The sequence below is a fragment of the Barbatula barbatula genome (genome assembly GCF_947034865.1).
Source record: "Barbatula barbatula genome assembly, chromosome: 12".
NCBI lineage: Eukaryota > Metazoa > Chordata > Actinopteri > Cypriniformes > Nemacheilidae > Barbatula > Barbatula barbatula.
Window position 1 is genome coordinate 354,518 of NC_136775.1, and position 17,958 is coordinate 372,475.

At 43.8% G+C, this 17,958-nt stretch overlaps 1 protein-coding gene across 1 annotated transcript; it reads left to right on the forward strand.

The window, feature by feature from the left end:
• Positions 1–918: 918 nt before the first annotated feature.
• Positions 919–17,105, forward strand: iqgap3 (IQ motif containing GTPase activating protein 3). The gene is made up of 38 exons (XM_079470297.1): positions 919–1,228; positions 2,274–2,361; positions 3,032–3,188; positions 3,469–3,546; positions 3,651–3,727; positions 4,116–4,183; positions 4,279–4,392; positions 4,481–4,659; positions 4,741–4,822; positions 5,641–5,804; positions 6,206–6,293; positions 6,406–6,569; positions 7,141–7,301; positions 7,471–7,586; positions 7,666–7,829; positions 7,906–7,996; positions 8,083–8,250; positions 8,369–8,511; positions 8,840–9,010; positions 9,135–9,218; positions 9,306–9,377; positions 9,461–9,530; positions 9,621–9,829; positions 9,910–10,062; positions 11,351–11,514; positions 11,588–11,812; positions 11,921–12,061; positions 12,166–12,250; positions 12,325–12,557; positions 12,632–12,764; positions 12,972–13,074; positions 13,211–13,349; positions 13,434–13,521; positions 13,616–13,828; positions 13,930–14,090; positions 15,866–16,000; positions 16,150–16,258; positions 16,370–17,105. Exons 1-38 carry the CDS (start codon positions 1,198–1,200, stop codon positions 16,481–16,483), a joined length of 4,935 nt encoding a protein of 1,644 aa, XP_079326423.1. The 5' UTR covers positions 919–1,197; the 3' UTR covers positions 16,484–17,105.
• The last annotated feature ends 853 nt before the right edge of the window (positions 17,106–17,958 follow it).

A 17,958-nucleotide genomic window follows, 5' to 3' on the forward strand; every position in this document is an offset into this window, starting at 1 on the left:
TAGAAAAAATACTAACCTGCAGGGAACTGTTGGTCAGAAGAAACTAGGGGACCGTTCCCAAACAACAACCAAATGGTTTACACAAAACGTTCCCCTAGCGTTCCCCTGTGGTACCCATTTGGTTATGTTTTGGGAACCATAGGGGAACGTTCTGTGTTTGCTGGGCCTCAGCCACTCAAAAGTCAAATTGAAAGATAAGAAAATGAAATAAAAAAACATGGATTATAACTGAATAAATAGCGGTGGATCTCGCTGATGGCAGATGATTCTCACTACTGAATCATTCATTACTCGTCTCCTCTAATGTGTCATCCTGTTACCATCATCATTACACACAAACAGCACAAATATAAACAACACCGTACTGTATGAAAGACTAACACTACACCAAACTAACGTACAGTAAATACAGTACCTGACTTACAGAAGTCATGATCGCCTCAAACTCTTCATATTTACTCCTCAAAGTCATGTCGTGTGTCGTCTCTCTCTCTCTCTCTCTGTCTGTCTGTCTCTCTGTCTGTCTGCACACCTTAGCAGGTGCTTTTCGCACTGTTTGCATTTGTCTCCATGGAGACGATACCACAGATTTCCTCCTGCAGAGGGCGCCCGCACCTCACATTTGTCTATTTTCCCAAACTTTTTACACACAATCAGGGAAAACATTCACATCTCATGTGATATAAAACCGATAACATATAAACAATGTGAAATGCAGAAAATCCATCGATCTGTAAACTATCAGAAAGTATCTAAATGTGGTATTTAATCTTTGAGCAAGAGTCTCACATCAAAACAATGTGTTTAATAAACATAGTTGCATCCTGGTTTACCGGATAACTACTAACTTACGTCACGACTACAGTACCCATAATACGCAGCGAAGGTACTTCTGGCCATCATCCAATGGGACGAGTCGGTGTGTGTAGCCAATGAGAGGCAGGCGGGATATTCAAACCTCAGAGAGACTGACAGACGCACAGACTGTCGGGTATTTTCAAACGAGACTTTTATTGAATGAGTCTTAAGAGCAGATATCGCAGATTTCTGTTTTAAATATTCATCTGAAGTTACGGAACAATAACGGCGGATATTTGCGGTGTCAAATAGACGTTTGAGAAAAGAAACACGGCGTTGTTTGTCAGAGAGCAGCGCGTGTATTTGTGTATTTCAATAGATTTTTCTGACAGGACAGAAATGGAGGAAAGTGTTCAGGTCCGGTCTGCCTGTAAGTACTGGAACACACACACACACACACTAAAGGTTGATAAAAATCTGTGTTGTGTTGGTGTTGTGTGAGTGTTGGTGTTGTGTGAGTGTTGTGTTGGTGTTGTGTTTGTTGTGTTGGTGTTGTGTTGTGTTGGTGTTGTGTGAGTGTTGTGTTGGTGGTGTGTTGGTGGTGTTGTGTGAGTGTTGGTGTTTTTGTGGTGTTGTGTTGGTGTTGTGTTTGTTGTGTTGGTGTTGTGTTGTGTTGGTGTTGTGTGAGTGTTGTGTTGGTGGTGTGTTGGTGGTGTTGTGTTGGTGGTGTGTTGGTGGTGTTGTGTGAGTGTTGGTGTTTTTGTGGTGTTGTGTTGGTGTTGTGTTTATTGTGTTGGTGTTGTGTTTGTTGTGTTGTGTTGTATTGGTTTTGTGGGTGTTTGTGGGTGGTGTGTTGTATTGGTGTTGTGTTTTGTGTGTGTTGGTGTTGTGTTTGTTGTGTTGTGGTGTTTTGTGCTGTGTTGGTGTTGTGTTTGTTGTGGTGTGTTTGTTGTGTTTGTTGTGTTGTGTTGTGTTTGTTGTGTTGTGTTGTGGTGTGTTTGTGTTGTGTTGTTGTTGTGTGTTTGTGTTGTGTTGTTGTTGTGTTTTGTGGGTGTTGGTGTTGTGTGAGTGTTGGTGTTGTGTTTGTTGTGTTGGTGTTGTGTTGGTGTTGTGTTTGTAGTGGTGTGTTTGTTGTGTTGTGGTGTGTTTGTGTTGTGTTGTGTTGTGTTGTGTTGTGTTGTGTTGTTGTTGTGTTTTGTGGGTGTTGGTGTTGTGTGAGTGTTGGTGTTGTGTTTGTTGTGTTGGTGTTGTGTTGTTGTGTCATTATTGAGGACATTGCTAAAAGAACTTCAAGTTCTAATAGTGACACAGTTCAGTTCAGGCTGTGGAGGCATTGGTTTGGGACGCTGTATTTTTGTAATACATTGACTTGTATTGTGTGGTTACTGCTGTACAGTTTTATATGTATCTGATGTCATAGATCGACATCAAACGAGTCTGTAATAAAAGTGATGATGATGATGATGATGTTCCAGATGAGCGTTTGACGGCAGAGGAGATGGATGAGAAGAGGATTCAGAATGTAGCTTATCAATACCTGTGTAGACTGGAGGAAGCCAAGAGGTCTGACTATCACACACACAATTCAAACTTTTCATTCATTAATAACCTCAATAATCATTCAACTATACAACAAGCTAATCTACTGAGTAATAGGCTATTGTACACTGATACAAATAAAACATACAATAGTGTCTCTGGTACACTGGGACTTTTCAGAATAAATGTAATGCTAACATTTTACATGATGGTATCCTTTATGAAGCATTTATAAATGTGTTCATTAATGATTAATAAGTCATTATAAATCAGTTATAACTGCATGAATAAAAATGAGGATTCTACTGAAATACCTGGCAGATAGTGAGCAGGTGTAAGAATAACAACACAAAACCCTTCAGTGTCCAGTCTGACGGACTATATAACAAACAACATCAAGATAATAATCAATCTGTGAATAACTACATTTATTAAGCATTTATAACATGTGAGTTAAACACGGCTCAGGTTTATGTAGAATCCCTCTTTTTATTCATGCAGTTATAACTGCTTTAAAATGCATGTGTAAATGACTTCTTAATCATTAATGAACACATTTATAAAGGATACCTTAATGGAAAGCGTTGCCAATGGAATGAATGTCATATCATGGTGTTTTCTGACTCTGTGTGTGTGTTGATATGTTGTGAATGTTTGTTGACAGTGAATCTGTTGTTGTTTTCATTGCTGTCAGGTGGATGGAGGCGTGTCTGCATGAGGACTTACCCGCTCCCACAGAACTGGAGGAGGCCTTGAGGAACGGTGTCTATCTGGCTAAACTGGGCCACTGCTTCGCTCCTGATGTTGTTCCACTCAAGAAGATCTATGACACGGACCAGGAGCGATACAAGGTGAGTGATGTGTACACACATAGCTTTTTAAAAGCATGTAGGTCTATAGACCACACCTGTCCTGTGATATACATTATTTCCACAGACAATAAGTTCATTACTGCGGACACACATGTGCAAACACTGCTTAGATGTTCTTTGAGACGTTCTATAAGATGTTACATGAAACACAGAATATTTCTTATTAATAACACGTTATCGTGCTTGTGATGTTCAGTACAGTTTGAGCTGAAGAGAAACAACATAATGTGTTTTTGTAAACCTGATGTTTCTTGTACAGGCAATTGGGCTGCAGTTCCGTCACACTGATAACATCAATCACTGGAGAAATGCCATGCTGGAGGTCGGCCTACCAACGGTACCAGACACCTCTCATTCATCTTCTGCTTTGGCAAATGTTTGCACTGCCGTTCGTCCTTCTGTCACAAATATGCTGAAGATTATTCCCGTTTCATTCTATAGATCTTTCATCCAGAGACGACGGATGTTTATGATAAGAAGAACATGCCCAAAGCAGTTTACTGCATTCATGGCTTGAGGTCTGATTCCATTTCCCTCTTTGAAATGCCCTGTATTATAGTTTAAGTTCATTTACATTTAGTCATTTAGCAGATGCTTTTATCCAAAGCGACTTACAAAGAGTTCAGGGAGCAATAAAGCGATGTGTCGTACATGAGCAATAATACAATAAGTGACTAGTTTCAACAAAAGCCAGAACAACACCTGTTGAGAGAAAGAGAGAGAGAGGGAAAGTTCCTAATTGTTTTTAATGGTATTGTTTTGAGAAATCGCGGGTGTTCTGGGCTGTTCCACAGTATAATTGGTTTGGTCTTTTATATTAGGTTTTATCTTTCTCTGTAGCATTTAAAGTGTTTTTATTCAGATATTCTGCTGTTGATTTATTATTGGCACTATTTCTTGATTTAGTCTGTATTTGTTTCGTTTGGGACTGGCTCCTCAAATCCACGATCTGTGTGGGAAGGTGAAGTTCACAGGTAAACTGTCCTTCAGTTTCTGTCAGCGCTATAATGTTTATGAAGCACCCGTAAACAGGGACATTTCATGTTCTATGTCTTGTTTTATTCTGCAGAAGAGGAGATTAATAACATGAAACTGGAGCTGGATAAATATGGCATTCAGATGCCAGCTTTCAGTAAGATTGGAGGGATTCTGGCCAATGAGCTGTCTGTGGACGAGGCGGCGGGTGGGTGTACACACTTTAGATTCAGATGAATGTTTTAGATCACAGCGTCATCTCTGGCATACTGACGGTTTGTCTCTTCTGTCTTCAGTGCATGCGGCTGTGATCGCCATCAATGAAGCTGTGGATCGTGGCTGTGTGGAGGTCACAGGTCAGGCCCTGAGGAACCCCAATGCCATGCTGAACGGCCTACAGGACGAGCTGGTGCCGGTTTATCAGGAGATGCTACGACAGGCACGGGCACAGAAAGCGGCGCAAGCGCGCAACATTGTAAGAAAAACAGATGAGAAAAAACTAATGTACGATGACCTTCTGTTCAGACTGAATGTGATTTGTGTTTGTGTGTTTCAGGGAAACGGTTCGGTTCAAAAAGACATTTATGAGGAATATCTGACGCAGAGAGAGATACAAGATTCCGTCAACAGAGTCAACAGTGAGTGTGATCAAAGAGAAAAATCTCTCATGTATCAGTCATATCAAACGGTTAAATCACAAAAAAATATAGATTTTCCACTTTCCTCCAAATTCTAATCATTGCAATATAGGGATGGGTACCATAACCCGGTATTAAACGGGCCCTGGGGAAAATGATGAAAGACCGGAGCATCTATAAGCTCCGTCCTTATCGGTGCTGCTTTCAGTCCTCATGAAAAAAATCTTATATGCTATTACTACATTAAGATGATCTCGCTCATTTTATCTCAACTGTAGTTTCTAATTTTCAATAACACCAAGAATTTAGTCTTTGGCGCACGCATGCACCTCAGCAGAGCGCGTGAGGTGGCACGTCATGTGTTTCTTGCGCAGTTTCTGTCTGTTGTTTTGACTGCTTATTCAATCTAGTTCATCTCTAAAAAATGTATCAGCCTATAGGTGTAATTAGTTATTATAACACTGAGAACTGAAATAATTCAGTGCAGTATACACAAAATTAACATGCACAAACTAAACTATTTAGAGTAACATTCACTTTTTTGAAATGTTTTATAAGCTGCAGTAAACCAACCGACTCCTTCTGATTCCGCTGGTCCATTCCCAAGACATATCTTTATATAAAAAAGTACAGATAATAATACTATTAAAGTACTGTGCCGATAAGCATCGAAAAGAGTAGTAATACTGTTAAAATCTTAACGATACCCATCTCTAATACAATATCACAAAATCTTATTGTGATTTGGGTGCAAAGGTGCCTCATATGTTCTTTTGTCAAATAAAGTGATGCAGTGTATCTGTGTGTGTGTGTTGCAGTGCGGGCAGCAGTGGAGCATGTAGATGAAGCTTTAGACTCTGGCGATCCGCTGGTTCTTCTCTCCACTTTGCAGAACTCAAGCCTGGCGCTCCGATTTCTGATCCGAGATCACGCAGGCTGGTATCTGGAGCAGCTGAGCGCTGACAGAGAACAGAAAGCCCTGGTGAGCTATAAGGGCAGTACTGTGAAAATGTCAGCCTTACCATGAGAAAGTCACTTTTGCCCCATGTTATTTTGCTAGCAGCGGAGATATGTGAGGTCTCTTCAAGTTTTTCAAGCATTTCTTTTATTTTTAGTGCATGATTTGTTCATAGTCAAGTAAGTGCCATTGTCAGGATCCATAACAGGTACATATTCCTCATAAATGGACACATGAAAATGAAAATATATGAACTATTTTATGCTCTATAAGGAGCCATCCCTTCTTCATTTGTTGGGTGTTATAGCTTTAGGTTTGTGCATTTAAATTCACAGAATTCCTGCAAAGTTGTCTCCCAAAGAAATTTAAATTTTACTCTATTCAGTAAGCTGAAACTTAGATATTGACCGTTGTGTGTTTGTCAGGATCTGGGTTGTGAAGATGCTTTGGAAAGAGATGAACTACAAGAGGGCATCAGTGTGGCCAATGAAGATGCTCAGAGAGAACAAACTAGTGAGTCAAACCTCACAGTTACTCATTCAGAATAGTGATTTACACTTGATTAACAGATGATCTGTGTGCAGCTAGATCTGACGAGTGTGTTCTTGTAAATGTGTGTGTACAGTGCATCAAGCAGTGTGTAAAATAAACGAAGCTGTGCGGCGTGGAGAAGCCCGTCAGACGGTTCAGGCCCTCATGAATGCAGATGCCCAGCTGCCTGATGTGTATCCATTTGCTGCAGAGCTTTACCAGAAAGAACTGCAACCACTTCAGCGCCAGTGCCCACAGGTAACACGCACGCCTGTGCAGCGCCAGTGCCCACAGGTAACACGCACGCCAGTGCAGCGCCAGTGCCCACAGGTAACACACACACACCAGTGCAGCGCCAGTGCCCACAGGTAACACGCACACCAGTGCAGCGCCAGTGCCCACAGGTAACACGCACACCAGTGCAGCGCCAGTGCCCACAGGTAACACACACACACCAGTGCAGCGCCAGTGCCCACAGGTAACACGCACGCCAGTGCAGCGCCAGTGCCCACAGGTAACACACACACACCAGTGCAGCGCCAGTGCCCACAGGTAACACGCACGCCAGTGCAGCGCCAGTGCCCACAGGTAACACACACACACCAGTGCAGCGCCAGTGCCCACAGGTAACACGCACACCAGTGCAGCGCCAGTGCCCACAGGTAACACGCACGTCAGTGCCCACAGGTAAAACACACACCACTGCAGTGCCCAATGATGGCACACACTCACACCACTGCAGCACCAGTGCACACAGGCAACACGCATACACACAGACCACTGCAGCACCAGTGCCCACAAGTAACCTGCCTGTTGTGTGTGTGTTTAGGGTAAACTGCAGCAGGAGGAGTTGTTTGTTGCTGTGGAGATGTTGTCAGCTGTGGCTCTGGTCAATCAGGCTCTGGAGGTTCAGGATGTCGGTGCATTCACCGCTGCACTGCTCAGTCCTGCTGCTGGGCTCACTGATATCGATGACAGTCTTATTCAGAGGTCAGACGCATCAAACACTACAAACACAACTCTGCAATCTTTAATGTAATTTTTTAATCATGTAAGGTTTTACTTTGTTATGCTTTATATAATCTTTACATCAATGTTGAACAAAAAATCACAACTTCAAGTGACATTTAGAGTTTATTTATGTGTGTGTTGTGTTCAGGTATTTTGAGGAGCTGTGTGCTCTGAAGAGTAGGGCAGGTAAATCTTTCCTCACCTGGAATGATCTGCAGACGGGTCTCAATTCTGTCAACACGGACGCTCACAAGGAACACGATCGTCAGTTCAGACACCATTTTTTGTGACAGCATCTGTCTGTAGTGTTGTAGCATTAGTTAACTTGTGTGTGTTTCTGCAGAGATCATGAGCATCAGTCTGATCAATCAGTCGCTGTGTCGCAGTGACCCTCAGAAAACCCTTGCAGCGCTCCTACTGCTGTCTAGCGGTCTGCAGGACGTGCTGCCACAGAATGCAACGCGCTATCATGACGCGTTGACCAGACTGAAGAAACGCAAGGCAGAGGTGTGCAGCTGATGTGTTCTTTATGATCACGTTTACTCCCTTGAGTAATACTCACAATAATGTCGTCTGTGTGTAGATGAGTCGTGACCCCTCAGCTGAACTCTGGTTGGCTGACATACAGGAAGGTGTGAGACTGGCCAATCAGGACACTCATAAAGCACTGAAGAGTGAGTGAACCGGCACACACACATACACACTGTTTGAGGCTTTTTGTTATTGCTCTGTAACTGTGTTTGTGTGTGTGTGTGTTCAGTGTGTCTGGGATTGGCGGCAGTGAATCAGGCGGTTAAAGAGGGTAACGCGTCTCAGACTGTGCGTGTGTTGCGTCTGCCGGAGGTGGCGCTGCGGAGCGTTGTGGCAGAATGTGCTGTTGGGTACCAGACGGAGCTGTCCGCCCTGCTCAGAGCTAAAACACTGGAGGGTCAGTCCTATACACAAACGCGTCACAGAACCACTGCTCACACTGACCCGATCAGAGCCGGAACACTGTTAAACATCATGGATTTAAATGTGGGCGCTTGTAAATGTGTGTTGTTCAGGTGACAACAGAAGCCCATGGATGAGAAGCAAACTGTCAGACGGAAGCTGTTATTTCTTCCACCTGCAGAAGCTGGAGGGTTTCTGGGAAAGACCTCAGGGGTTTGTTCAGAACAGCACCTGTCTGACACATGATGAGATACAGGTGAGATCACCACCAGCACAAAACACACCAGACTCATACTGCACCTCTTTCTATACTACAGCAGATATGCAGCAAACTACAATTAGGGACCCTGGGAAAATAAATTAAAAGCAGCACTGATCTATTAAGCACTTTTAATTGTTAATCTGGTAGAATGTCGGTATTTAAGTAAACTACATTATAAGATGAATAAGACGCAGATGCCATCAGCTGCATCTCTCGTGACTTAAAGTAAACTAACTTGAATGTGATTTGACCACAGTGAAGCTTCGGTGATTTGTTTTCTGACAGTATACAGTTTGATGTAGTTGTGTGTGTCCTGGTGCAGTGTTTGTGCAGTAGTGTAACTGCGGCTCATAGCAGAGATGTACAGTGGAAGGCCAGTGAGACGCTGGTGCTGCAGCTGCAGGCGTGCATGCGAGGATTCCTGCTGCGACAGAAACTGGCTGAGCGTCTGCACTTCCTCAACACACAGCTGCCTGCCGTCATCACCATCCAGGTGAGAGTCACCTGCTCCTGTAAAAACATGAGAAAACAGTCAACCGTCTGTGTTTGAGTGTAATAAAAAGCATTTGAAGAGGACCAGAACAGCCTGAGCGTCATGTGTTGTGTTGTGTTGTCAGTCTCACTGGAGGAGCTTTCAACAGCAGAGGGAATACAGACGCAGACTACAGTACCTGTATGAGAACTGGAGAGCCATCGTCAAGGTAACGCCAGACTCCATGAGAAGCTACAGTCACTGTGTGTGTGTGTGTGTGTGTGATGGTATGTGTGTTTGACATCTGTCCTCTCAGATTCAGGCCACAGTGAAGATGTGGCTCGCCCGCAGGAGATATCTCGCCCGACTCTATTACTTCAGGAGAAACGTGAGAAGCTCTTCAGTTCTTCACATCTGTGTGTGTGTGTGTGTGCGTGCGTGATGTCTCATGAGTGTGTTTGTGTGTGTCAGGTTAAAGCCATCATCAGGATCCAGGCGTTCTTCAGAGCCAGCAGGGCGCGTGATGAGTACCGGATGCTGGGTGTGTGTCTTCACATCCTCACAAATGCATGCGTGTGTGTGTGTGGGTGATCCTCACTGATCACTCTAATGATCTGTGTGTCGTCTTCAGTTCACTCCAGCGCCCCGCCGCTCTCTGTGGTCCGGAAGTTTGCTCACCTGCTGGAGTTTGGGGATAATGACATCCGTCAGGAGGGTGAACTGCTGCGTCTCAGAGAGGAGGTGGTGAGATCCATCCGAGCTAACAGACAGCTGGAGGCGGATCTTGATCTCATGGATCTGAAGATCGGACTGCTGGTCCGGAACCGAGTCACGCTGCAGGTCTGAGGAGGAGATCAGCTGGGACTGTCTGTCTCTCTTCATCTGTCTGTGGTTCTGAGCGTGTGTGTGTGTGTGTGCAGGAGGTGGTGTCTCACTGTAAGAAGCTCACTAAGAAGAACAAAGAGGAGCTGTGTGTTATGATGGCACTGGACAAGCACAAGGGTCTGAAGTCCATGAGCAAAGAGAAGAGAGAGAAACTAGATGCCTATCAGCACCTGTTCTACCTGCTGCAGGTACCACACACATCCCACTCGTCATTATAAAGTCATGAGATGTTATTACTCAAACAACATAACATAAATCATATATCAACACACATGTTGCTATAATTAAAACCTTTGATATCAATAGTGTCAAATTAATATGTTAGTGTAGGGATGCACGGATATGTACATTTTGGCCGATAACGATAACCGATAATTCTTTAACACTGGGAGCCGATATATTGGCCGATATACAGTATCTAGACGACTGCTTATATATGAAAACATTGACTGCAGAACACAAGGAAACCGTTAGTACACTAGTTAAACATTCTTTAACCTTCAAACTTTTCTGGTTTATTCTTTTTTGGTAACACTTTACAATAAGGTGCTATTTGTTGACACATTTGTTCATTGTTAGTTTATGTTAGCTAATGCATAAACAATAGATCTACAGCATTTATTCACATTAATTCATGCTAATTTCAGCATCAAGTAATACATCATTAAAATGAAACGTTGCACCGTTAACATTAGTTAATGCACAATGAACTAACATGAATAACTATATTGAAGGATTAATAAATGCTGATAAACTAAATTGTTCATTATTAGCTAATGTTGGCTTAGGCATTTACTAATGTTGACTTATGGCACCTTATTGTAAAGTGTTAATTTTTTATCAAATGATAGATGTTCTTCCAGAGCAAGTGTTCTTAACAGCCACGAGTCTAACAGATCTCAAGACAGAAAGCATTCAGATTCACACAATATGCTTTTCTTCCTATAATGTACACATTCATAAATACTGTCTCTACATCAACAATGTGTTGATAATATCAGTAAGTGAACCATCACGACTGAAAGAAAGACACAACTGTACTGGATTTGAACTGTTTAACCAGAGGAAATCATTTATGATTTATCCGCTATAATATATCAGCCGATAACATTAAAAATGACCGTTTATCGTCCGATACAGATGTGGCCGATCATGTATCGTGCATCCTTAGTTAATTGTTATTTATTTGTATTGTTTTATGACTGATTCTGTTGATACGCCACTGACACACAAATGAACTGTGAAATAAATACAGCACATGATGAAAGCTCTGCCTTTCCTCGATGGCATTTTTGGTCCACATTTGATTTGTCTTCAGATCATTTCCATTTTTTTTCCTGTTAACATGTTTTTTGTAACTCAGATTTACAGTAATGTGCAATTATATTAAAATGTTCAGAACATTGTGATGTAATTCAAAGATATCTTTTATTTGCATCTTTGTGTACGTGCGTGCGTGTCTTTGTGTGTCTGTAGACTCGGCCGTTGTATCTGGCTCAGTTGATATCCCTGATGCCTCAGAATAAAAGCACGAGCTTCATGGAGACCGTCATCTTCACTCTCTTCAACTACGGCTCAGACTGCAGGGAGGCATTTCTCCTGCTGCAGCTGTTTACTGCGGCCCTGCGACACGAGATCAGGTACAAACACACACACTGCGACACGAGATCATGTGATGTGTTTGGCTTGTTGATCATGTGATCTCTTGTGCAGTGTGAAGGTGGACAGGCCGCAGGAAGTGGTCACCGGAAGCCCCACAGTCATCAAGCTGCTGGTGAGTTTCTATCGTCACGCTCGCGGTCAGAACGCCTTGAAGGACATCCTGGGCCCGGCCATCAGTGAAGTTCTGCAAGACCGAACGCTGAACATCCGCACCGACCCGCTGGAGATCTACAAGAGCTGGATTAACCAGACAGAGAGTCAGACGGGACAGAAAAGGTCACACACACACAGTCCTAACAACAGTGTTTAATGACCCGTCATCTGTGTGACGGTCCTGGATTGTAATCCCTGTGTGTGTGTGTGTGTGTGTGTGTGTTCCTGCAGTTGTTTGGCGTATGAAGTGAGTGTTGAGGAGGCCTTGAGTCATCCTGAGGTGCAGCAGAGACTGAACATCTCCATCACAAACCTGAAGAATCTCACTGAGCGCATGCTGAACACCATCATCAACAACACACACAAGCTACCGTAAGCAACACACACACACACACACACACTTCTGCTCGCTGCCATGTGGATTTCCTCTCTTCAGACGTAACGTGTGTGTGTGTGTGTGTGTGTGTGTCAAACAGGTACGGTTTGCGTTACACTGCTAAAGTTCTGAGAGACGCGCTGCAGGAGAAGTTTCCGCAGGCCACCGAAGATGAGCTCTACAAGGTTCATACACCAAACCCATGTGATTTACAGCTGTGTTTTACAGCTCTGTGTGTTTACGGCGTGTTTGCGTTTAGATCGTGGGGAATCTCATCTACTATCGCTACATGAATCCTGCGGTCGTGGCTCCAGACGGTTTTGATGTGGTGGAGTTCGGGGCCGGTTCCGCTTTGCTTGCAGGTCAGCGGCGCACACTGGGCTCCATCTCTCGAATCCTGCAGCACAGCGCTGCCCTTAAACACTTCCACGGAGACTCCGCCCACCTGCAAGCGCTCAATGAATACATCACACACACACACCACAAATTCAGGTGAGCGTTTCCTCCTGGCTGGGAGAAAGGTCCAGGCGCTCGTTTCTCTTCTCATCTGTGTTCCCGTGTTACAGGAAGTTCCTGCGAGCCGTTTGTGATGTACCTGAGCCGGAGGAACGCTTCAACATCGATGAATATTCAGAGACTCTGATCATGAACAGACCCGTCATCTACATCTCCATCAGTGAACTACTCAACACACACAGAGTCAGTCTGAGTCACACTTCCGTTCTCTTGTCTTCAAAGATATGTTATATGTGTATAATGTCTCTGTGGTTGTGTGTTCACACAATGGAAGTCAACAGCGTTCAGTGTTGTTTGATTATCAACGTTCTTCACAATACCTTCTGTTGTGTTCTGATGACGGTTTGACTTGGGGATGTATTGATCTCTCTCTGTGTGTGTGTTTTATAGTTGCTGTTAGAACATGAGGATTCTTTGAGTCTGGATACGTCTGATCCTCTCCATCAGCTGCTGCAGGATCTGGGCTCTGTCCCGACCGTCCAGGATCTCGTTGGTAAGTCAACTCTAAAAATCTCTTGAGCTCCAACATGTTGATTACAAATGTGATTGTTGTGAGGTGATCATCAGTAGTGTTCATGAGGTTTGAGACGGAAGCAGGACAGATTAATGGGTCATGTGTTTCTGTACAGGTGAAGGCCAGATGAACCCTTCAGATCCAAACCTCGAGCAGACTTTAGCCAAGACTGAGGTTTCTCTGACACTCAACAGTATGTTTGACGTGTTCAGAGGTTCTGAAGATCAGCCTGACGCTCGAGGGATTCTGCTGAGGTGAGCCGGGTTCTTCACACACTGCTGTGTCAGGAGTTCTGATGACGATCCGTCGTGTTTATTTTCGTTCTGTCTGATCTTCAGCACCAAGCAGCTCATCATCGATGTGATCCGAACACAGCCCGGTGACACTCTCAGTGATGTGCTCAGAGTCTCCGCCTCCAGAGATCAGGTAACCCCGCCCACCTGCTTCTGTAGTGGACAGTACGTGTCAGGTGGAGTTGATTGGCAGATGATGATATCATGATGTCATTGTGTGTGTTCAGGAGATGCAGCACGGCTGGATGATGCATCAGCGCGCTCAGAGAGAAGCGCGGACTCCAGAGAAGATGAAGAGGAATCAGTCTCTGATCGCCGACGGCAACCTGACGATGGAGGAGAAGAAGAGAAAAATTCAGAGGAACCTGAGGAGACTGGAGGCGCTGGGAACCCTCACACCACCTGACAGTCACTCACAGATCCTGCGGCACATCGCCAAAGTAAAACAGACAAACCATCACAACAGTCAGGTGATGTGTGTGTGTGTGTCAGATTGAGTGTGTGTGCTGATATATGTGTGTGTGTGTGTGTGTGTGTGCAGGACATACGTCATCAGCGTGTGTATCGTCAGAGACGTCAGGCTGAGCTGGTCAAACTCAAACAGACGCTGTGTGCTCTACACAAAAAGAGTTCATTCCACTGTGAGCAGGTGGATTATTACAACCAATACATCAACACCTGCCTGCAAAACCTCACTGCCAGGTACAACACACACACACACATATCAGCACACACACACACACACACATTCAAAACCTCAATGCCAGGTACAACACACACACACACACACACACACACACACTCACACACACACACCTTCAAAACCTCACTGCCAGGTACAACACACACACACACACACACACACATATCAGCACACACACACACACATTCAAAACCTCACTGCCAGGTACAACACACACACACACACACACACACACACACACACACATATCAGCACACACACACACATATCAGCACACACACACACACACATATCAGCACACACACACACACACACAAACATATCAGCACACACACACACCTTCAAAACCTCACTGCCAGGTACAGCACACACACACACATATCAGCACACACACACACACACACACACACATATCAGCACACACACACACCTGCAAAACCTCACTGCCAGGTACAACACACACACACACATATCAGCACACACACACACACACATTCAAAACCTCACTGCCAGGTACAACACACACACACACACACACACACACCCTCAAAACCTCACTGCCAGGTACAACACACACACACACACACATATCAGCACACACACACACACACACACACACACACATATCAGCACACACACACACCTTCAAAACCTCACTGCCAGGTACAGCACACACACACACACACATATCAGCACACACACACACACACACACACATATCAGCACACACACACACCTTCAAAACCTCACTGCCAGGTACAACACACACACACACACATATATCAGCACACACACACACACACACACACATATCAGCACACACACACACCTTCAAAACCTCACTGCCAGGTACAGCACACACACACATATCAGCACACACACACACACACACACACACATATCAGCACACACACACACACACACACACACACACACACATATCAGCACACACACACACACATATCAGCACACACACACACCTTTATAACCTCACTGCCAGGTACAACACACACACACACACACACATATCAACACACACACACACACACACACACATCAGCACACACACACACACACACGTCAGCACACACACACACACACATGTCAGCACACACACACACACACACATATCAGCACACACACACACACACACACACACACATATCAGCACACACACACACACACACATATCAGCACACACACACACCTTTATAACCTCACTGCCAGGTACAACACACACACACACACACACATATCAACACACACACACACACACACACATCAGCACACACACACACACACACGTCAGCACACACACACACACACATGTCAGCACACACACACACACACACATATCAGCACACACACACACACACATATCAGCGCACACACACACACACACACACACACACACATATCAGCACACACACACCTTCAAAACCTCACTGCCAGGTACAACACACACACACACACACACACACATATCAGCGCACACACACACACACACATATCAGCACACACACACCTTCAAAACCTCACTGCCAGGTACAACACACACACACACACACACATATCAGCGCACACACACACACACATTCAAAACCTCACTGCCAGGTACAACACACATACACACACACACATATCAGCGCACACACACCTTCAAAACCTCACTGCCAGGTACAACACACACACACACACACACATACGTGTGGTGCACTGGACGTGTTTCCCACAGAATGAGAGAGTGTTGAATGTTCTCTGTTTTGTGTTTTAGTAAAGTGAAAGGAAAGAACGCTTCAGAAAACAAAAGCCGGAAGAAGAAGCAGCAACAGTTGACTCTCACATACACAGCTGCACGTCTGCATGAGAAAGGAGTTCTGCTGGAGATCGAGGATCTGCCCGTCACACAGTATAACACACACACACACACACTTGTTTATTTTCTTCTGTGGACTTTAGTTGACTAGGATCATCTAACACAAGGATATCAAGCTCTGTGTACATCTTACTGCATTACAAACAAGAACAACAGCTGACTGTGTGTGTGTGTGTGTGCAGGTTTAAGAACGTGATCTTTGACATCGTGCCCGGTGAGCAGGACGGATGTTTTCTGGTGAAGGCTCGGTTCATGGGTGTGGACATGGAGAGATTTCCTCTGAAATATCAGGTGAGCTCTGACAACAAACACAGACTCTCTAACACTACACATCAATGTAAATGTGTGTTTGTTTCCTTGACAACAGCAGAGCTTAAGTGTGTGTGTGTGTGTGTTTGTCAGGATCTGCTGCAGTTACAGTACGAGGGCGTCGCTGTGATGAAGATGTTTGATAAAGCCAAAGTCAACGTCAACCTGCTCATCTTCCTCCTCAATAAGAAATTCTTCAAAAAGTGAAGCGTTGTGTCACGTGACTGCATCGTCCTGTAGATGTCAGTATTATGGGATGTAGCAGGTTGATCAGAAGCACGTCATATTACTGAAACACATTCAGTCTGTCTGTTCTGCACCAGCGTCTTCTGTATTTGAACAGTGAAGTGTGTTAGAGAGAATCTGCTTTGATAAACACAAATATCCTGCTTTCTTTATACTCCAAACACTCATTTATACTAATAATGCTTCATATTTTTATATCCAGGGATGTTTTATGATCTCGTGTTTATATCTGAGACTTGTTTTCCTGTAATACTCTAATCTCTCACACATGTTCACTCCAGCGGTGTGTGTCAGCACACACACACACACACACACACACACACACACAATAAGACTAGTAAGTAGTGACTTTATCTGATCTAATGTGTTGATTTACACCATTATAAATGCTATTTCTGGCCATTGTAGTCTCAAATAACAGATGTTCTGTACTGTAAATATTTTCTGTCCTGTTTCGTTATGTGTGTAGTGTTCTCCTTTCATTTCTATGTCTAATCTCTTTGTCTTTTATCTGTGTCTGTGATTTTAATACAGTGTTGTTTTTATTCTCTATTAAAGATGCTTGCGTGAATGATGATGTCATGTGTTTCTCTTCTGTCTGACACTGGCAGATTATGAACATTATTTTATTTATTTAACCAGGAATGTCCCATTGAGATACAGTATCTCTTCCACCAGAGAGTCCTGGTCAAGATAGATTTGTGATGACAAACAAAAATCGTGATCAATTGTTAAAACATGTGTACTTTCCATTAAAAAACTATTTTAAAATGTTATTAAACAAGGCAAGAGATGGTATAGATTCCATATGTAATTCCATATGTATTTGACCCTCATTGCACACATATGGGGCAGATCTACCCAGTTCTGTGCGAGGCATTGGCACCATAAGTAATAAGTTGTCTGTTTTTCCTCCTTAAATCATATCACACGCTCAGCGTTCTGAACAGCTCTGTAGTCGGTGTTCTTGCGGTTGTTTTTGGACGTGTGCGCTATTGAAAACGGCACTAAATAATTCTCTCCAGTGTTCGGCAGTACACACTGACAGTGAGCCACAGTTCTGATGTTTGACATGAAGATGTTGTGTGACATCACAGAGAGATGTACAGGTCAGTCATGACGGTTTGTGATAGTTTACTTCATGATTTAACACAAACAGCAGAGATGGATGATGGTGATGTCAGTCAACATGTTCGGCACTTTCTGTGCGAGCTCTGAACTGAATTCACCTTTGATGTATGTCTGTCAATGACAAATGTTTATTTAATTCATTAAAAGCACATGATGTCTGCAACTGACAGACAGTAAAGCATCAATACACAAAGGTCATGTTTGCTAATAAAACAACTTGTATTTATGATATTTATTGTATTGATGATAAAATGTGCATGAAACTACAATCAAATATGTTGTCTTCTGAACATGTTCTGAAATGG